Source organism: Nerophis lumbriciformis, linkage group LG18, assembly GCF_033978685.3.
Source record: "Nerophis lumbriciformis linkage group LG18, RoL_Nlum_v2.1, whole genome shotgun sequence".
Taxonomy (NCBI): Eukaryota; Metazoa; Chordata; class Actinopteri; order Syngnathiformes; family Syngnathidae; genus Nerophis; species Nerophis lumbriciformis.
In genome coordinates this window covers 8,132,501-8,154,834 of record NC_084565.2, presented here as the reverse complement: position 1 = coordinate 8,154,834, position 22,334 = coordinate 8,132,501, and the positions used below count along the sequence as shown (strand labels likewise).

Sequence of the window (22,334 nt, the reverse complement as noted above, 5' to 3'; positions counted from 1 at the left end):
GCAATAAATACTGATAAAGTTGAGGAATGCTCAACAAACACTTATTTGGAACATCCCACAGGTGAACAGGCAAATTGGGAACAGGTGGGTGCCATGATTGGGTATAAAAGTAGATTCCATGAAATGCTCAGTCATTCACAAACAAAGATGGGGCGAGGGTCACCACTTTGTCAACAAATGCGTGAGTAAATTGTTGAACAGTTTAAGAAAAACCTTTCTCAACCAGCTATTGCAAGGAATTTAGGAATTTCACCATCTACGGTCCGTAATATCACCAAAGGGTTCAGAGAATCTGGAGAAATCACTGCTAAGCCCGTGACCTTCGATCCCTCAGGCTGTACTGCATCAACAAGCGACATCAGTGTGTAAAGGATATCACCACATGGGCTCAGGAACACTTCAGAAACCCTCTGTCAGTAACTACAGTTGGTCGCTACATCTGTAAGTGCAAGTTATAACGCTCCTATGAAAGGCGAAAACCGTTTATCAACAACACCCAGAAACGCCGTCGGCTTCGCTGGGCCTGAGCTCATCTAAGATGGACTGATACAAAGTGGAAAAGTGTTCTGTGGTCTGACGAGTCCACATTTCAAATTGTTTTTGGAAACTGTGGACTTGGTGTCCTGCGGACCAAAGAGGAAAAGAACCATCCGGATTGTTATAGGCGCAAAGTGTAAAAGCCAGCATGTGTGATGGTATGGGGGTGTATTAGTGCCAAAGACATGGGTAACTTACACATCTGTGAAGGCGCCATTAATGCTGAAAGGTACATACAGGTTTTGGAGCAACATATGTTGCCATCCAAGCAACGTTACCATGGACGCCCCTGCTTATTTCAGCAAGACAATGCCAAGCAACGTGTTACATCAATGTGGCTTCATAGTAAAAAAGTGCGGGTACTAGACCGGCCTGCCTGTAGTGCAGACCTGTCTCCCATTGAAAATGTGTGGCACATTATGAAGCCTAAAATAGCACAACGGAGACCCTGGACTGTTGAACAACTTAAGCTGTACATCAAGCAAGAATGGGAAAGAATTCCACCTGATAAGCTTCAAAAATGTGTCTCCTCAGTTCCCAAACGTTTACAGAGTGTTGTTAAAAGGAAAGGCCATGTAACACAGTGGTAAACATGCCCTTTCCCAACTACTTTGGCACGTGTTGCAGCCATGAAATTCTAAGTTAATGATTATTTGCAAAAAAAAAAATAAAGTTTATGAGTTTGAACATCAAATATCTTGTCTTTGTAGTGCATTCAATTGAATATGGGTTGAAAAGGATTTGCAAATTATTGTATTCCGTTTATATTTACATCCAACACAATTTCTCAACTCATATAGAAACGGGGTTTGTACGATATACAGCAGGGGTGTCAAACTAATTTTAAATCGGGGGCCACAGAGAAAAAACGACTCCCAAGTGGGCCGGACTGGTAAAATCAGGGCACGATAACTTAAAAATAAATTCAACTTCAGATTGTTTACTTTGTTGAAAATAGAACATGCACATTCTGAAAATGTACAAATCATAATGTTGTTGTTTTTGTTTTACACTTACTTGTTGCGGTTAATAATTTATTTGTCGTTATTTATATTTTGTGAATAAATGATGTAATAATGTTCATCAGTCAACTCATTGGTGTTAATTTTCAATCTATCAAGATTTAAAAAATTATATCAAAATCAAATTAGAGGATGTTATTTATGTAGTTTGATCATTTTCCTCAACTGATGTATTAACATCATGTGGTTTATTTTGTACATATGCAGCATCATCTACAAATATACAAAGAATTGCTATTCCAACATCTAGAGGACACATTTAGAACAGCTGTTTCTTTCATTCAAAAATTTCAGGTTAATATTTATACTCATCCCGCAGCCCAGCTAAAACCTGTTCGCGGGCCTGATCTGAACCCTCGGGCCGTAAGTTTAACACCCCTGGTATACAGGGTAGAAAGAACAGGAAGACCGATGGGTCCCCGTAAAGAGGGAGGAAAGGTAAACATGGGGGTAGGACGAGTAGAAATAAACAACTCCCAAACTAAGCTCCTATAGAGGAGGGGATGCTCACTTTCAGACCAGAAAAACCTTGGGCGACAATAAACATACAAACTCAAACAAACAAACTTGCAACTGCCCTAGTTGTTCATAATTTCGCCTTGCAGAGCGGAAAGCTCCTCCAAGAGGTTGTCCAGTTTGCGATTTAGTTCAGAAACCACAAAGTCTGAGCACCCACAGCTCTGTCCAGCAAATTTGTTGATAGACCAGGGTAACACGTGCTCCAATCAATCAGCAGATACCCTGTTATCATGGTCCCGAATAGGTCAACGTCCTCGACTAAAAGAATCGCCACTTCTCCCAAGAGTCCAAACCTTCTGTCAGGACGGGCAGCTTCCCCTGAACCCGAGCTTTTTGTGGAGAAGGTCTTGTCAATTTCGTTGAAAGGGCAGATGATCAATTCTATTGTTTAGATTTAGCAGAGCAGTGCAAAAAGAGACTCCGAGAAAGTTAAGACGAGACAAAGAAGCAGAAGTAGGAGCGATTAGGGAGAGGGGGGTAAGGCGTTTGCCTTCGCTCAGAGCCAGAGAGATTTGTTTCTTGCATAAAAAAAATAGTGTTTTCTTAGATGACTTTTGATGGTAAAAAAAGACTCCGAGAAAGTTAAGACGAGACAAAGAAGCAGAAGTAGGAGCGATTAGGGAGAGGGGGGGAAGGCGTTTGCCTTCGCTGAGAGCCAGAGTGTTTGTTTCTTGTATAAAGAAATAGAGTTTTCTGAGATGACTTTTGATGGCAAAAAGAGACTGAGAAAGTTAAGACAAGACAAAGAAGCTAAAGTAGGAGTGATTACGGAGAGGGGGGTAAGGCGTTTGCCTTCACTGAGAGCCAGAGAGATTTGTTTCTTGTATAAAAAATAGTGTTTTCTGAGATGACTTTTGATGGCAAAAAGAGACTCTGAGAAAGTTAAGACAAGACAAAGAAGCAGAAGTCGGAGCGATTAGGGAGAGGGGGGGAAGCATTTGCCTTCGCTGAGAGCCAGAGAGATTTGTTTCTTGTATAAAAAATAGTGTTTTCTGAGATGACTTTTGATGGCAAAAAGAGACTCAGAGAAAGTTAAAACGAGACAAAGAAGCAAAAGTAGGAGCGATTAGGGAGAGGGAGGGAAGGCGTTTGCCTTCGCTGAGAACCAGAGAGATTTGTTTCTTGCATAAAAAATAGTGTTTTCTGAGATGACTTTTGATGGCAAAAAGAGACTCCGGGAAAGTTAAGACGAGACAAAGAAGCAAAAGTAGGAGCGATTAGGGAGCGGGAGGGAAAGCCTTTGCCTTTGCTGAGAGCCAGAGAGTTTGTTTCTTGTATAAAGAAATAAGAGTTTTCTGAGAGGACTTTTGATGGCAAAAAGAGACTCTGAGAAAGTTAAGACGAGACAAAGAAGCAAAAGTAGGAGTGATTAGGGAGAGGGGGGGAAGCATTTGCCTTCGCTGAGAGCTAGAGAGATTTGTTTCTTGCATTATAAAATAGTGTTTTCTGAGATGACTTTTGATGGCAAAAAGAGACTCAGAGAAAGTTAAGATGAGACAAAGAAGCAGAAGTAGGAGTGATTAGGGAGAGGGGGGAAGCATTTGCCTTCGCTGAGAGCTAGAGAGATTTGTTTCTTGCATAAAAAATTTGTGTTTTCTGAGATGACTTTTGATGGAAAAAAGAGACTCCGAGAAAGTTAAGACGAGACAAAGAAGTAGGAGCGATTAGGGAGAGGGGGGGGGGGGGGGGGTGTTTGCCTTCGCTGAGAGCCAGAGAGTTTGTTTCTTGTATAAAGAAATAGAGTTTTCTGAGATGACTTTTGATGGCAAAAAGAGACTCCGAGAAAGTTAAGACGAGACAAAGAAGCAGAAGTAGGAGCGATTAGGGAGAGGGAGGGAAGGCGTTTGCCTTCGCTGAGAGCCAGAGAGATTTGTTTCTTGCATAAAAAATTTGTGTTTTCTGAGATGACTTTTGATGGCAAAAAGAGACTCAGAGAAAGTTAAGACGAGACAAAGAAGCAGAAGTAGGAGCGATTAGGGAGAGGGAGGGAAGGCGTTTGCCTTCGCTGAGAGCCAGAGAGATTTGTTTCTTGCATAAAAAATTTGTGTTTTCTGAGATGACTTTTGATGGAAAAAAGAGACTCCGAGAAAGTTAAGACGAGACAAAGAAGTAGGAGCGATTAGGGAGAGGGGGGGGGGGGGGGGGGTGTTTGCCTTCGCTGAGAGCCAGAGAGTTTGTTTCTTGTATAAAGAAATAGAGTTTTCTGAGATGACTTTTGATGGCAAAAAGAGACTCCGAGAAAGTTAAGACGAGACAAAGAAGCAAAAGTAGGAGCGATTAGGGAGAGGAAATAAGGCGTATGCCTTCGCTCAGAGCCAGAGAGATTTGTTTCTTGCATAAAAAAATAGTGTTTTCTGAGATGACTTTTGATGGCAAAAAGAGACTCCGAGAAAGTTAAGACGAGACAAAGAAGCAAAAGTAGGAGCGATTAGGGAGAGGGGGGGAAGGCGTTTGCCTTCGCTGAGAGCCAGAGAGTTTGTTTCTTGTATAAAGAAATAAGAGTTTTCTGAGAGGACTTTTGATGGCAAAAAGAGACTCTGAGAAAGTTAAGACGAGACAAAGAAGCAAAAGTAGGAGTGATTAGGGAGAGGGGGGGAAGCATTTGCCTTCGCTGAGAGCTAGAGAGATTTGTTTCTTGCATTATAAAATAGTGTTTTCTGAGATGACTTTTGATGGCAAAAAGAGACTCAGAAAGTTAAGACGAGACAAAGAAGCAGAAGTAGGAGCGATTAGGGAGAGGGAGGGATGGCGTTTGCCTTCGCTGAGAGCCAGAGAGATTTGTTTCCTGCATAAAAAATTTGTGTTTTCTGAGATGACTTTTGATGGAAAAAAGAGACTCCGAGAAAGTTAAGACGAGACAAAGAAGTAGGAGCGATTAGGGAGGGGGGGGGGGTGTGTTTGCCTTCGCTGAGAGCCAGAGAGTTTGTTTCTTGTATAAAGAAATAGAGTTTTCTGAGATGACTTTTGATGGCAAAAAGAGACTCCGAGAAAGTTAAGACGAGACAAAGAAGCAAAAGTAGGAGCGATTAGGGAGAGGAAATAAGGCGTATGCCTTCGCTCAGAGCCAGAGAGATTTGTTTCTTGCATAAAAAAATAGTGTTTTCTGAGATGACTTTTGATGGCAAAAAGAGACTCCGAGAAAGTTAAGACGAGACAAAGAAGCAAAAGTAGGAGCGATTAGGGAGAGGGGGGAAGGCGTTTGCCTTCGCTGAGAGCCAGAGAGTTTGTTTCTTGTATAAAGAAATAGAGTTTTCTGAGATGACTTTTGATGGCAAAAAGAGACTCCGAGAAAGTTAAGACGAGACAAAGAAGCAAAAGTAGGAGCGATTAGGGAGAGGAAATAAGGCGTATGCCTTCGCTCAGAGCCAGAGAGATTTGTTTCTTGCATAAAAAAATAGTGTTTTCTGAGATGACTTTTGATGGCAAAAAGAGACTCCGAGAAAGTTAAGACGAGACAAAGAAGCAAAAGTAGGAGCGATTAGGGAGAGGGGGGGAAGGCGTTTGCCTTCGCTGAGAGCCAGAGAGTTTGTTTCTTGTATAAAGAAATAAGAGTTTTCTGAGAGGACTTTTGATGGCAAAAAGAGACTCTGAGAAAGTTAAGACGAGACAAAGAAGCAAAAGTAGGAGTGATTAGGGAGAGGGGGGGAAGCATTTGCCTTCGCTGAGAGCTAGAGAGATTTGTTTCTTGCATTATAAAATAGTGTTTTCTGAGATGACTTTTGATGGCAAAAAGAGACTCAGAAAGTTAAGACGAGACAAAGAAGCAGAAGTAGGAGCGATTAGGGAGAGGGAGGGATGGCGTTTGCCTTCGCTGAGAGCCAGAGAGATTTGTTTCCTGCATAAAAAATTTGTGTTTTCTGAGATGACTTTTGATGGAAAAAAGAGACTCCGAGAAAGTTAAGACGAGACAAAGAAGTAGGAGCGATTAGGGAGGGGGGGGGGTGTGTGTTTGCCTTCGCTGAGAGCCAGAGAGTTTGTTTCTTGTATAAAGAAATAGAGTTTTCTGAGATGACTTTTGATGGCAAAAAGAGACTCCGAGAAAGTTAAGACGAGACAAAGAAGCAAAAGTAGGAGCGATTAGGGAGAGGAAATAAGGCGTATGCCTTCGCTCAGAGCCAGAGAGATTTGTTTCTTGCATAAAAAAATAGTGTTTTCTGAGATGACTTTTGATGGCAAAAAGAGACTCCGAGAAAGTTAAGACGAGACAAAGAAGCAAAAGTAGGAGCGATTAGGGAGAGGGGGGGAAGGCGTTTGCCTTCGCTGAGAGCCAGAGAGTTTGTTTCTTGTATAAAGAAATAGAGTTTTTTGAGATGACTTTCGATGGCAAAAAGAGAGTCCGAGAAAGTTAAGACGAGACAAAGAAGCAAAAGTAGGAGCGATTAGGGAGAAGGGGGGGGGAAGCATTTGTTTTCCCTGAGAGCCAGAGAGATTTGTTTCTTGCATAAAAAAATTGTGTTTTCTGAGATGACTTTTGATGGCAAAAAGAGACTCAGAGAAAGTTAAGACAAGACAAAGAAGCAGAAGTCGGAGCGATTAGGGAGAGTGGGGGAAAGTGTTTGCCTTCGCTGAGAGCCAGAGAGTTTGTTTCTTGCATAAAGAAATATAGTTTTCTGAGATGACTTTTGATGGCAAAAAAAGACTCAGAGAAAGTTAAAACGAGACAAAGAAGCAGAAGTAGGAGCGATTAAGGAGAGGGGGGGAAGGCGTTTGCCTTCGCTGAGAGCCAAAGAGTTTGTTTCTTGTATAAAGAAATAGTTTTCTGAGATGACTTTTGATGGCAAAAAGAGACTCCGAGAAAGTTAAGACGAGACAAAGAAGTAAAAGTAGGAGCGATTAGGGAGAGGAAATAAGGCGTTTGCCTTCGCTCAGAGCCAGAGAGATTTGTTTCTTGCATAAAAAAATAGTGTTTTCTGAGATGACTTTTGATGGCAAAAAGAGACTCCTAGAAAGTTGAGACGAGACAAAGAAGCAGAAGTAGGTTCGATTAGGGAGAGGGGGGTAAGGCATTTGCCTTCGCTGAGAGCCAAAGAGATTTGTTTCTTGTATAAAGAAATAGAGTTTTCTGAGATGACTTTTGATGGCAAAAAGAGACTCCGGGAAAGTTAAGACGAGACAAAGAAGCAAAAGTAGGAGCGATTAGGGATAGGGAGGGAAGGTGTTTGCCTTCACTGAGAGCCAGAGAGTTTGTTTCTGGTATAAAGAAATAGAGTTTTCTGAGATGACTTTTGATGGCAAAAAGAGACTTTGAGAAAGTTAAGACGAGACAAAGAAGCAAAAGTTGGAGTGATTAGGGAGAGGTGGGGAAGCATTTGCCTTCGCTGAGAGCCAGAGAGATTTGTTTCTTGCATAAAAAAATTGTGCTTTCTGAGATGACTTTTGATGGCAAAAAGAGACTCAGAGAAAGTTAAGACAAGACAAAGAAGCAGAAGTAGGAGCGATTAGGGAGAGGGGGGAAGGCGTTTGCCTTCGCTGAGAGCCAGAGAGATTTGTTTCTTGCATAAAAAATAGTGTTTTCTCAGATGACTTTTGATGGTAAAAAGAGACTCAGAGAAAGTTAAAACGAGACAAAGAAGCAAAAGTAGGAGCGATTAGGGAGAGGGAGGGAAGGCGTTTGCCTTCGCTGAGAGCCAGAGAGATTTGTTTCTTGCATAAAAAATAGTGTTTTCTGAGATGACTTTTGATGGCAAAAAGAGACTGCGAGAAAGTTAAAACGAGACAAAGAAGCAAAAGTAGGAGCGATTAGGGAGAAGGAGGGAAGGCCTTTGCCTTCGCTGAGAGCCAGAGAGATTTGTTTCTTGCATAAAAAAATAGTGTTTTCTGAGATGACTTTTGATGGCAAAAAGAGACTCAGAGAAAGTTAAGACGAGACAAAGAAGCAGAAGTAGGAGCGATTAGGGAGAGGGGGGGAAGGTGTTTGCCTTCGCTGAGAGCCAGAGAGTTTGTTTCTTGTATAAAGAAATAGTTTTCTGAGATGACTTTTGATGGTAAAAAGAGACTCTGAGAAAGCTAAGACGAGAAAAAGAAGCAAAAGTAGGAGTGATTAGGGAGAGGGGAGGAAAGCATTTGCCTTCGCTGAGAGCCAGCGAGATTTGTTTCTTGTATAAAGAAATAGAGTTTTCTGAGATGACTTTTGATGGCAAAAAGAGACTTAGAGAAAGTTAAGACGAGACAAAGAAGCAAAAGTAGGAGTGATTAGGGAGAGGGGGGGAAGGTGTTTGCCTTCGCTGAGAGCCAGAGAGTTTGTTTCTTGTATAAAGAAATAGAGTTTTCTGAGATGACTTTTGATGGCAAAAAGAGTCTCCGAGAAAGTTAAGACGAGACAAAGAAGCAGAAGTAGGAACGATTAGGGAGAGGAGGGTAAAGCGTTTGCCTTCGCTCAGAGCCATAGAGATTTGTTTCTTGCATAAAAAAATGGTGTTTTCTGAGATGACTTTTGATGGCAAAAAGAGACTTAGAGAAAGTTGAGACGAGACAAAGAAGCAGAAGTAGGAGCGATTAGGGAGAGGGGGGTAAGGCGTTTGCCTTTGCTGAGAGCCAGAGAGATTTGTTTCTTGCATAAAAAATAGTGTTTTCTGAGATGACTTTTGATGGCAAAAAGAGACTCCGAGAAAGTTAAAACGAGACATAGAAGCAGAAGTAGGAGCGATTAGGGAGAGGGGGGGGAAAGCGTTTGCTTTCGCTGAGAGCCAGAGAGTTTGTTTCTTGTATAAAGAAATAGAGTTTTCTGAGATGACTTTTGATGGCAAAAAGAGACTCAGAGAAAGTTGAGACGAGACAAAGAAGCAGAAGTAGGTTCGATTAGGGAGAGGGGGGTAAGGCATTTGCCTTCGCTGAGAGCCAAAGAGATTTGTTTCTTGTATAAAGAAATAGAGTTTTCTGAGATGACTTTTGATGGCAAAAAGAGACTCCGGGAAAGTTAAGACGAGACAAAGAAGCAAAAGTAGGAGCGATTAGGGATAGGGAGGGAAGGTGTTTGCCTTCACTGAGAGCCAGAGAGTTTTTTTCTGGTATAAAGAAATAGAGTTTTCTGAGATGACTTTTGATGGCAAAAAGAGACTTTGAGAAAGTTAAGACGAGACAAAGAAGCAAAAGTTGGAGTGATTAGGGAGAGGGGGGGAAGCATTTGCCTTCGCTGAGAGCCAGAGAGATTTGTTTCTTGCATAAAAAAATTGTGCTTTCTGAGATGACTTTTGATGGCAAAAAGAGACTCAGAGAAAGTTAAAACGAGACAAAGAAGCAAAAGTAGTAGCGATTAGGGAGAGGGAGGGAAGGCGTTTGCCTTCGCTGAGAGCCAGAGAGATTTGTTTCTTGCATAAAAAATAGTGTTTTCTGAGATGACTTTTGATGGCAAAAAGAGACTGCGAGAAAGTTAAAACGAGACAAAGAAGCAAAAGTAGGAGTGATTAGGGAGAAGGAGGGAAGGCCTTTGCCTTCGCTGAGAGCCAGAGAGATTTGATTCTTGCATAAAAAATGGTGTTTTCTGAGATGACTTTTGATGGTAAAAAGAGACTTCGAGAAAGTTAAGACGAGACAAAGAAGCAAAAGTAGGAGCAATTAGGGAGAGGGGGGTAAGGCGTTTGCCTTCGCTGAGAGCCAGAGAGTTTGTTTCTTGCATAAAAAAATAGTGTTTTCTGAGATGACTTTTGATGGCAAAAAGAGACTCAGAGAAAGTTAAGACGAGACAAAGAAGCAGAAGTAGGAGCGATTAGGGAGAGGGGGGGAAGGTGTTTGCCTTCGCTGAGAGCCAGAGAGTTTGTTTCTTGTATAAAGAAATAGTTTTCTGAGATGACTTTTGATGGTAAAAAGAGACTCTGAGAAAGCTAAGACGAGACAAAGAAGCAAAAGTAGGAGTGATTAAGGAGAGGGGAGGAAAGCATTTGCCTTCGCTGAGAGCCAGCGAGATTTGTTTCTTGTATAAAGAAATAGAGTTTTCTGAGATGACTTTTGATGGCAAAAAGAGACTTAGAGAAAGTTAAGACGAGACAAAGAAGCAAAAGTAGGAGTGATTAGGGAGAGGGGGGGAAGGTGTTTGCCTTCGCTGAGAGCCAGAGAGTTTGTTTCTTGTATAAAGAAATAGAGTTTTCTGAGATGACTTTTGATGGCAAAAAGAGTCTCCGAGAAAGTTAAGACGAGACAAAGAAGCAGAAGTAGGAACGATTAGGGAGAGGAGGGTAAAGCGTTTGCCTTCGCTCAGAGCCATAGAGATTTGTTTCTTGCATAAAAAAATTGTGTTTTCTGAGATGACTTTTGATGGCAAAAAGAGACTTAGAGAAAGTTGAGACGAGACAAAGAAGCAGAAGTAGGAGCGATTAGGGAGAGGGGGGTAAGGCGTTTGCCTTTGCTGAGAGCCAGAGAGATTTGTTTCTTGCATGAAAAATAGTGTTTTCTGAGATGACTTTTGATGGCAAAAAGAGACTCCGAGAAAGTTAAAACGAGACATAGAAGCAGAAGTAGGAGCGATTAGGGAGAGGGGGGGAAAGCGTTTGCTTTCGCTGAGAGCCAGAGAGTTTGTTTCTTGTATAAAGAAATAGAGTTTTCTGAGATGACTTTTGATGGCAAAAAGAGACTCAGAGAAAGTTAAGACGAGACAAAGAAGCAAAAGTAGGAGTGATTAGGGAGAGGGGGGGAAAGCATTTGCCTTCGCTGAGAGCCAGAGAGATTTGTTCTTGCATAAAAATTGTGTTTTCTGAGATGACTTTTGATGGCTTCTCCATTCCATCCTTGTTTGTCCGTCAGGTCCGTGTGAGGTTCGAGCTCAAGTCCCCAGTCAAGACCATCGAAGACTTCATCAAACGCTTCACGCCGAGCCGTCTGACCTCGGGCTCCAACAGCAGCAGCTCTTCAAGCCTCAACCGCTCGTCCAACAAAGGTTGTTCCAGCGCGCTTTCCTCCCCCTCGGCCGAGAGCACCCTCACCAAGCTGGAGGAGGAGGTGGCGGCGGCGGCGGCGGCGGTTCACGGCGGCCTGCAGAGCGCCTTAAGTGCCGTACTGCCCTCTTACAACGAGAAGCCCCCGAGCACGGACCTTCGTTACGAGGCCGAGTCGCCGGACGAGGCGGCGCTGGTTTACGCCGCCAGGGCCTATAAGTGCTCCCTGGTCGGACGCCTCCCGGACCAGGTCACCGTAGACCTGCCCCACCTGGGGAAGCTGAACTTTGAGCTGCTGCACACTTTAGGCTTCGACTCCACCAGGAAGCGAATGTCCGTGGTGGTCAAACACCCTCTGACGGACCAGATCACCGTCTACACCAAAGGAGCCGACTCCGTCATCATGGACCTCATCAAGACTCCCAACACAGGTACGACTAAAGTTTTTCTTTTTTTCTGTGGCTTTATGTCAGCTGGCTGCACGCGTGTCTGCCTGCTAACAGTGTGTAGAGCCAGCCACAATGTCAGATAGCATCTACTGCCGCAGATAGGACATTTATTCCACAGGTATTTAAAGTATAAGCGGCACAATCTAAAAATACCAATTAAAAAAAAACATAACGTGGAATAAAAGAGCAAACAGGTGAAATGTAACGAGAAAAAGTGGCAAAGTTGACTCTAGTAACAGGAAGCTTTTTATCTTTAAAAATGTTGTTATGAATTATTCACCTATTGAAGGCTCCAATTGCTTCACATCAAATATTCCACTTTGAAATAATTTGTCAGGTTTAAACATTGATGATCTACAAACCCCGTTTCCATATGAGTTGGGAAATTGTGTTAGATGTAAATATAACCGGAATACAATGATTTGCAAATCCTTTTCAACCCATATTCAATTGAATGCACTACAAAGACAACATATTTGATGTTCAAACTCACAAACCCATCCATCCATCCATCTTCTTCCGCTTATCCGAGGTCGGGTCGCAGGGGCAGCAGCCTAAGCAGGGAAGCCCAGACTTCCCTCTCCCCAGCCACTTCGTCCAGCTCTTCCTGTGGGACCCCGAGGCGTTCCCCGGCCAGCCGGGAGACATAGTCTTCCCAACGTGTCCTGGGTCTTCCCCGCGGCCTCCTACCGGTCGGACGTGCCCTAAACACCTCCCTAGGGAGGCGTTCGGGTGGCATCCTGACCAGATGCCCGAACCACCTCATCTGGCTCCTCTCGATGTGGAGGAGCAGCGGCTTTACTTTGAGCTCCCCCCGGATGGCAGAGCTTCTCACCCTATCTCTAAGGGAGAGCCCCGCCACCCGGCGGAGGAAACTCATTTCGGCCGCTTGTACCCGTGATCTTGTCCTTTCGGTCAAAACCCAAAGCTCATGACCATAGGTGAGGATGGGAACGTAGATCGACCGGTAAATTGAGAGCTTTGCCTTCCGGCTCAGCTCCTTCTTCACCACAACGGATCGATACAGCGTCCGCATTACTGAAGACGCCGCACCGATCCGCCTGTCGATCTCACGATCCACTCTTCCCTCACTCGTGAACAAGACTCCGAGGTACTTGAACTCCTCCACTTGGGGCAAGATCTCCTCCCCAACCCGGAGATGGCACTTCACCCTTTTCCGGGCGAGAACCATGGACTCGGACTTGGAGGTGCTGATTCTCATCCCAGTTGCTTCACACCCGAGTGTGAGATCGACAGGCGAACCGATCCAGTGAGAGCTGAAGATCCTGGCCAGATGAAGCCATCAGGACCACATCATCTGCAAAAAGCAGAGACCTAATCCTGCAGCCACCAAACCAGATCCCCTCAACGCCTTGACTGCGCCTAGAAATTCTGTCCATAAAAGTTATGAACAGAATCGGTGACAAAGGGCAGCCTTGGCGGAGTCCAACCCTCACTGGAAACGTGTCCGACTTACTGCCGGCAATGCGGACCAAGCTCTGGCACTGAGCATACAGGGAGCGGACTGCCACAATCAGACAGTCCGATACTCCATACTCTCTGAGCACTCCCCACAGGACTTCCCGAGGGACACGGTCGAATGCCTTCTCCAAGTCCACAAAACACATGTAGACTGGTTGGGCAAACTCCCATGCACCCTCAAGGACCCTGCCGAGAGTATAGAGCTGGTCCACAGTTCCACGACCAGGACGAAAACCACACTGTTCCTCCTGAATCCGAGGTTCGACTATCCGGCGTAGCCTCCTCTCCAGTACACCTGAATAGACCTTACCGGGAAGGCTGAGGAGTGTGATCCCACGATAGTTAGAGCACACCCTCCGGTTCCCCTTCTTAAAGAGAGGAACCACCACCCCGGTCTGCCAATCCAGAGGTACCGCCCCCGATGTCCACGCGATGCTGCAGAGTCTTGTCAACCAAGACAGCCCCACAGCATCCAGAGCCTTAAGGAACTCTGGGCGGATCTCATCTACCCCTGGGGCCTTGCCACCGAGGAGCTTTTTAACTACCTCAGCAACCTCAGCCCCAGAAATAGGAGAGCCCACCACAGACTCCCCAGGCACTGCTTCCTCATAAGAAGACGTGTTGGTGGGATTGAGGAGGTCTTCGAAGTATTCCCTCCACCGATCCACAACATCCGCAGTCGAGGTCAGCAGAACACCATCCTCACCATACACGGTGTTGATAGTGCACTGCTTCCCCTTCCTGAGGCGGCGGATGGTGGTCCAGAATTGCTTCGAAGCCGTCCGGAAGTCGTTTTCCATGGCTTCCCCGAACTCCTCCCATGTCCGAGTTTTTGCCTCTGCGACCGCTGAAGCCGCACACCGCTTGGCCTGTCGGTACCTGTCCGCTGCCTCAGGAGTCCTATGAGCCAAAAGAACCCGATAGGACTCCTTCTTCAGCTTGACGGCATCCCTCACCGCCGGTGTCCACCAACGGGTTCTAGGATTACCGCCACGACAAGCACCAACTACCTTGCGGCCATAGAGGCGCGGAACATGGTCCATTCAGACTCAATGTCCAGCACCTCCCTCGTGACATGTTCAAAGTTCTTCCGGAGGTGGGAATTGAAACTCTCTCTGACAGGAGACTCTGCCAGACGTTCCCAGCAAACCCTCACAATGCGTTTGGGCCTGCCAGGTCTGTCCGGCATCCTCCCCCACCATCGCAGCCAACTCACCACCAGGTGGTGATCGGTAGAAAGCTCCGCCCCTCTCTTCACCAGAGTGTCCAAAACATGAGGCCGCAAATCCGATGACACAACTACAAAGTCGATCATGGAACTGCGGCCTAGGGTGTCCTGGTGCCAAGTGCACATATGGACACCCTTATGTTTGAACATGGTGTTCGTTATGGACAATCTGTGACGGGCACAAAAGTCCAATAACAAAACACCGCTCGGGTTCAGATCCGGGCAGCCATTCTTCCCAATCACGCCTCTCCAGTAACTCACAAACTTTATTTTTTTTTTTGCAAATAATAATTAACTTAGAATTTCATAGCTGCAACACGTGCCAAAGTAGTTGGGAAAGGGCATGTTCACCACTGTGTTACATGGCCTTTCCTTTTAACAACACTCCGTAAACGTTTCAGAACTGAGGAGACACAGTTTTTAAGCTTCTCAGGTGGAATTCTTTCCCATTCTTGCTTGATGTACAGCTTAAGTTGTTCAACAGTCCGGGGGTCTCCTTTGTGGTATTTTAGGCTTCATAATGTGCCACACATTTTCAATGGGAGACAGGTCTGGACTACAGGCAGGCCAGTGTAGTACGAGCACTCTTTTACTATGAAGCCACGTTGATGTAACACATGGCTTGGCATTGTCTTGCTCAAATAAGCAGGGGCGTCCATGGTAACGTTGCTTGGATGGCAACATATGTTGCTCCAAAACCTGTATGTACCTTTCAGCATTAATGGCGCCTTCACAGATGTGTAAGTTACCCATGTCTTGGGCACTAATACACCCCCATACCATCACAGATGCTGGCTTTTCAACTTTGCGCCTATAACAATCCGGATGGTTCTTTTCCTTTTTGGTCCGGAGGACAAGACGTCCACAGTTTCTAAAAACAATTGGAAATGTGGACTCGTCAGACCACAGAACACTTTTCCACTTTGTATCAGTCCATCTTAGATGAGCTCAGGCCCAGCGAAGCCGACGGCGTTTCAGGGTGTGGTTGATAAGCGGTTTTCGCCTTGCATAGGAGAGTTTTAACTTGCACTTACAGATGTAGCGACCAACTGTCGTTACTGACAGTGGGTTTCCGAAGTGTTCCTGAGCCCATGTGGTGATATCCTTTACACACTGATGTCGCTTGTTGATGCAGTACAGCCTGAGGGATCGAAGGTTACAGGCTTAGCTGCTTACGTGCAGTGATTTCTCCAGATTCTCTGAACCCTTTGATGATATTACGGACCGTAGATGGTGAAATCCCTAAATTCCTTGCAATAGCTGGTTGAGAAAGGTTTTTCTTAAACTGTTCAACAATTTGCTCACACATTTGTTGACAAAGTGGTGACCCTCGCCCCATCCGTGTTTGTGAATGACTGAGCATTTCATGGAATCTACTTTTATACCCAATCATGGCACCCACCTGTTCCCAATTTGTCTGTTCACCTGTGGGACGTTCCAAATAAGTGTTTGATGAGCATTCTTCAACTTTATCAGTGTTTATTGCCACCTTTCCCAACTTCTTTGTCACGTGTTGCTGGCATCAAATTCTAAAGTTAATGATTATTTGCACAAAAAAAAATGTTTATCAGTTTGAACATCAAATATGTTGTCTTTGTAGCATATTCAACTGAATATGGGTTGAAAATGATTTGCAAATCATTGTATTCCATTTATATTTACATCTAACACAATTTCCCAACTCATATGGAAACGGAATTAGTGTTAAAACAGACATGAAGCAAGGAAATAAACAGACAGGATTCAATTTTTCTCAATTTGAGGAGAAACGTGTCGACCTGTAACCTCTTACAGTGTCACCCACGCTCTAGCGAAAAAAGGTTCACGTCTCCTCTTTTATTTGGATATTCCCTGTTTACATAACAACAGCTGTTTCTAAAAGAATGGGGGGTATGTAAACAGCCATTGTTTTTGGTCACATTAACACAAAAGAAAAAGATGCCTCGGGCTTGGACTGGTCCTGGATCGAACTTGGGCAAGTCTTGGACCACAATAGATAACCCCTCCCATCTCCTCCCATCGTACACAATGGAATTTTACAAGCCTTTGGCTTGGTACAACAAAGACAGCTTTCGTCTGTTCACTGGGAACTCAGAGAATGGAAAGTCTTTTGATAATTTACATACAATTTGTCTGACATAATTGTTGGGGAAAGTATTTATATATTTGAATGTGTGTTTGCAAAAAAAATTAAAAATCGCAACTTTTCTTTGACAAAAAGAGCATAAAACAAAAAACCTTACCAAAATCTTATAATCGACGGATAGATCAAAGGTTGATCTAGACCAGGGTATTAGGGTTGTCCTGATCCCAATAATGTAGCACCGGTACCAAAATGTATATCGATACTTTTCGATACTTTTCCAAATAAAGGGAACTACGAAAAATTTCAATATTGGCTTTATTTTAACAGAAAATCTTACACTACATTAAACACTCACAGTCAAAGAACAATTTTACGGTTTAAGGTTAAAATATAAATTAAAAGGCATTGAAATTACATCGACCCTGAAGGGGAACGTCTTCCATGTGCTCCTCCACTACAGTCTGCACTGGACCGAACAGCAGGACTGGAGTAACAACTACATTATTACCTGTCACTATTTATAACTCCTTGTGCAGATCTGAATGATTATTATTTACATGATACTTAAGTTTGGAGCAAAGGTGCTAATACTAATTGTCACATTTGGCAAGGCGATCACTCGAAACAAGTAGATTGTCCTCCTGTTGGTGGGATTGCCTTCTTTTAAAGTGGGGAGACTGGTGCACAGACAGCCACCACACTGTCCTTAGCAAAGAGAAGGCCATAGTCCAATGGCATGGAGACCAAGACAATTGGGGGCCCATCTTTGCTGCAGCCTTCTTCCACCTTTGTGACCGTTGTGGAGCTTCTATGCAACCATCATCCGCCCATTCCGCCGTAGAGGTCTTTTAAAGTGTGAGAGTAGCGTATGTCTGTGTGTGCTCCTTTTAAGAATGGCAGTATGTGGGGTGAGTGGGCAAGTAAGGAAAGGAAGCGGTAGCATGTGCAGGAGTGTGAATAGCATGGTGGATGTCCGGTTGTGCCCTGTGGAAATTATAAACAAAGTGACCAAGTTGTAACTAATCGACGGCCTCGTCATTCCGACCAAAGAGCGGAGCTTCACAGACCCATTGTGAAGTGAAGGGTGTTACCCCTGACAAAACATGGGCCCTGGAGGGAACGTCTCCCCTGCGCTCCTCGGCCACGGTCTGGGAGCCGACAAGCAGAAAAGGTGTAAAACAACACTTGAAGTGCAGTGCTTCCCTATTTAACGCGTCACCTTTATCGTTAGTTTTGAAGTCCAAATACCTCCATATTGTACTTCACCACCCTCTTTATTAACCAGTAGAATGGTAGTTTTTTGTGTGTGCGTTTTGACACACTCAAAATCATAACGCACAGTACCATGCAGATGAAAGAACGGTACCGGTACTTTTCAAAGGTTGTATAGTACCGATTTCAATCGATTAATATCGCGGTACTTTATTAGTACCGATATACCGTACATATATGTATGTCTATATATATACAGTATATGTTTATGTATATATGTATATACATATGTATACAGTCGCGATCAAAAGTTTACATACATTTGTAAAGAACATAATGTAGAATAGAATAGAAAGTACTTTATTGATCCCTGGGGGATGTCATGGCTGTCTTGAGTTTCCAATAATTTCTACAACTCTTATTTTTTTGTGATAAAGTCATTGGAGCACATACTTGTTGGTCACAAAACACATTCACGAAGTTTGGTTCTTTTATGAATTTATTATGGGTCTACTGAAAATGTGACCAAATCTGCTGGGTCAACAGTATACATACAGCCAGTGTCATAAACTCAAACTCAAGTGTTGGGTTAATTACTGAAAACCAGTAACTAGTTACTGTTACTAGTTACTTTATTTCAAAAGTAACTCAGTTACTAACTCAGTTACTTACACCAAAAAGTAATGCGTTACTGTGAAAAGTAACTATTTAGTTACTTCTTTTTTTTCTCCTTTTTTTTTTTTAAGGCTCCCATTAATGCCCTTTTAGCCTTCATTTCAGTACTGTTATTGCACTGGAGAATAATACAATCTGTTGATCAACTTGACATGCATTTGCATCACTGAACTCAGAAAGCAATGTGGTCTACATACAACACACAAAGACAAAGATATGTTTCAAAGGGCCAATTTATTTCAGGCCAGAACAAATTGACAAAACTATGTTAAATAGCTGCAACGTAATGGCACTTTAACTTTAACTTTAAGTAGATAGGATCTTTGATCCAAGACACAACTTACATTGAACTAAAATGTTATTTTCTTTGTGCTCGACAAAAGAAAAGTATTGAGAATGTCTCCATGTTAAGAAACTCAACTTCTGGCTTCACCATGATGTCTTGTTAGTTGTTATTAGAGTAGCGTATGTGTGTGTGTGTGTGTGTGGCCCTTTAAGATATGACAGCATGTGAGGTGAGTGACGTCAGTGAGTGAGTGGGCGAGAGAGGTGAGGGACCGGCGACAGTGAGTGCGTGCAGGTGCTCTATCTTGGTGGATGGCTGCGTCCAATAAAGTCACAAAGTTGCAACAAACCGCCAGCCTCGTCATTCACCCTCAGCTGTAAAGACCCTCCTTCTGGGTAAAGTGAAGGTTGTTAGGCCCGAAGTACATAGGCCCTGGAGGAATGTATCCCCTGCGCCCCTCAACTACGGTCTGGGAGCCTCCTCCCGCCCACACACACACAAAGCACGCCTCTTCTCTGCACGCCTCTTCTTTTCCTTGTGACACAGAAGGAAGACACCGCAGCGCTGCAATAAAACACACTCAGATCTTCTGTTTCTAGCCGATATTACATAAAAAATAACGTAAAATAACGCAGTAACGCATCATGTAGTAACGGTAACTGAGTTACCGAATATAAAAAATAACGCGTTAGATTACTAGTTACCGCCGAAACTATAATAATAATACCTGAGATTTATATAGCGCTTTTCTAAATACCCAACGTCGCTTTACATGTAGAACCCATCATTCATTCACACCTGGTGGTGGTAAGCTACTTTCATAGCCACAGCTGCCCTGGGGTAGACTGACGGAAGCGTGGCTGCAATTTGCGCCAACGGCCCCTCCGACCACCACCTATCATTCATCATTCAATTCACCGGGGGCAATGGGTGAAGTGTCCCGCCCAAGGACACAACGGCAGCGAGTTTTGGATGTTAAGAGGCGGGGAGCGAACCTGCAACCCTCAGGTTTCTGGCACGGTTGCTCTACCCACTACGCCATGCCGCCCAATTAACGGCGTTACAGTAACGCGTTAGTCCCAACACTGCATACAGCAATGTTAATATTTGCTTACATGTCCCTTGGCAAGTTGCACTGCAATAAGGCGCTTTTGGTAGCCATCCACAAGCTTCTGCTTGCATTTTTGACCACTCCTCTTGACAAAATTGGTGCAGTTCAGCTAAATTTGTTGGTTTTCTGACATGGACTTGTTTCTTCAGCATTGTCCACACGTTTAAGTCATGATTTTGGGAAGGCCATTTTAAAACCTTTATTCTAGCCTGATTTAGCCATTCCTTTACCACTTTTGACGTGTATTTGGGGTCATTGTCCTGTTGGAACACCCAACTGCACCCAAGACCCAACCTCCGGGCTGATGATTTTAGCTTGTCCTGAAGAATTTGGTGGTAATCCTCCTTTTTCATTGTCCCATTTAAAGCACCAGTTCAATTGATAGCAAAACAGGTCCGGAGCATAATACTACCACCACCATGCTTGACGGTGGGAATGGTGTTCGTGGGTTTAAAGGCCTCACATTTTCTCCTCCAAAAATATAGCTGGGTATTGTGGCCAAACAGCTCAATTTTTGTTTCCTTTTTGTCAAGAGGAGTGGTCAAATATTCAAGCAGAAGCTTGCCAGAAGCTTGTGGATGGCTACCAAAAGCGCCTTATTGCAGTGGAACTTGCCAAGGGACATGTAAGCAAATATTAACATTGCTGTATGTATACTTTTGACCCAGCAGATTTGGTCACATTTTCAGTAGACCCATAATAAATTCATAAAAGAAGCAAACTTCATGAATGTTTTTTGTGACCAACAAGTATGTGCTCCAATCACTCTATCACAAAAAAATAAGAGTTGTAGAAAGTATTGGAAATTCAAGACAGCCATGACATTATGTTCTTTACAAGTGTAACTTTTGATCGCGATTGTATATGTATATACATACCCATTTGTATGTATGTATGTGCTAGGGATGTCCCGATCCGATATTTGGATCGGATCGGCCGCCGATATTTGCAAAAAATTGCGTATCGGCAAGGCATGGGAAAATGCCGATCCAGATCCAGTTTAAAAAAAAAACTCCGCTCCGTGTTTTCCAACGCACCGATTTAAATAATACATTCCACTTTTCTGCTGCTCCCTATAATTTCTGTTCCGCATTTTCCAGCACACCTTCAACACATACACAGGTCTGTGGATTCTAACGCAGTTGCTTTTAGCTGCTGGCATTACACGACAGGCTCTTCTCACTCTTTTCTGTGTCTGTGCTTCTCACAGACAGCAAGCGCACCTTCTTACACACGTCACATACTGTCACGTCATACGTCACATACTGTCACGTCATACGTCACATACTGTCACGTCATACGTCACATACTGTCACGTCATACGTCACATACTGTCACGTCATACGTCACATACTGTCACGTCATACGTCACATACGTATACATCCTCCCCGAGCAGAGAGGTAGCAGCATGGCTAACGTTAGCTGTGATGCTAGCGCAGCCGTGTGACCAACGCTCCCTCTAAGGTGCGCGCTTGTGCAATTGCGCACTGTTTAAGCGTCCTCTGCGCATAGCAATTATATGCCACGCACAAAATCAAATAAAAAAATAAGCGCATAACAATTTTTGACACACCGACACGACAGAGAAAACAGTTTTCGTCATCATTGTTCAAATATTATAACGTCTGTCTTATCTCCGTTCAGTGCCACTCGTCCACACCATCAAAATGCCGAGGCAAAAATGTCCACATCAACACCGTATGAAAAAATGTGTGATTTTTTTAGTTGTGATTTCCTTCTCTGCATGAAAGTTTAAAAGTAGCATATATTAATGCAGTATGAAGAAGAATGTTTTAATGTAGACATGCAAGCCTTAAAAGAAAGTGTTGAAAATCAAGACTACATTTCCTGCAAATGGGTGCATTTCTACCCTATATTTTAACTTTAGATTTATTCTCATATCAAACTCTTTTGTTTGTCTTTTTGACACTTACATCCGGCGCCCCCCCTCCACACCCTGGATTATAAATAATGTAAATAATTAAATGTGATTATCTTGTGTGATGACTGTATTATGATGATAGTATATATCTGATAGTATATATCTGTATCATGAGTCAAGTGGACCCCGACTTAAACAAGTTGAAAAACTTATTTGGGTGTTACCATTTAGTGGTCAATTGTACGGAATATGTACTTCACTGTGCAACCTACTAATAGAAGTCTCAATCAATCAATGAAAATACATAGAATCATCATACTGCTGTGATTATATGCATCAAGTGTTCATTCAAGGCTAAGGCAAAATATCGAGATATATATTGTGTATCGCAATATGGCCTTAAAATATCGCAATATTAAAAAAAGGCCATATCGCCCAGCCCTAGTTTCAATGATGCCATTTCTGTTTGTCATGTATAATTTTGTCTATTTTGTGTTTATCCTTGAATAAACAGGTCAGTTTCTTGTTACCAACCATTGTGTATTATTCAAACTCCCCTAATTCAGCTGGCTAGTTGTTATCAAGAGTACTAAAACCCTTTTCAACATGATTCTGACAACTAAGTAGGCTAAATAACTTTAAACTTTAATACATGCTCTGATAGGCCAGTATCGGTCAGTATCGGTATCGGTCAGTATCGGTATCGGATCGGAAGTGCAAAAACAATATCGGTATCGGATCGGAAGTGCAAAAACCTGGATCGGGACATCCCTAGTATGTACATGTGTATGCATATATATGTATGCATATATTTGTATATATATATATATATATATATATATATATATATATATATATGTATGTATGTATGTGTATATATATATATATATATGTGGCACCATGAGACAAGAGTATTTTGATTGACAGTCTAAAAGTAACATGTTTTCACACTTTTATGCATTTTTGTGTATAAAATA

General features: G+C 43.3%; 1 protein-coding gene across 1 annotated transcript in view; it reads left to right on the top strand.

Moving 5' to 3' along the window:
* The window catches only part of atp10a (ATPase phospholipid transporting 10A), a 192,738-nt gene that overhangs the window by 90,108 nt on the left and 80,296 nt on the right, over positions 1–22,334 (top strand). The window contains exon 10 of the mRNA XM_061977588.2: positions 10,815–11,376. Within this exon, the coding sequence (XP_061833572.2) occupies positions 10,815–11,376 (562 nt within the window). The remainder of the gene's footprint in view (positions 1–10,814; positions 11,377–22,334) is intronic.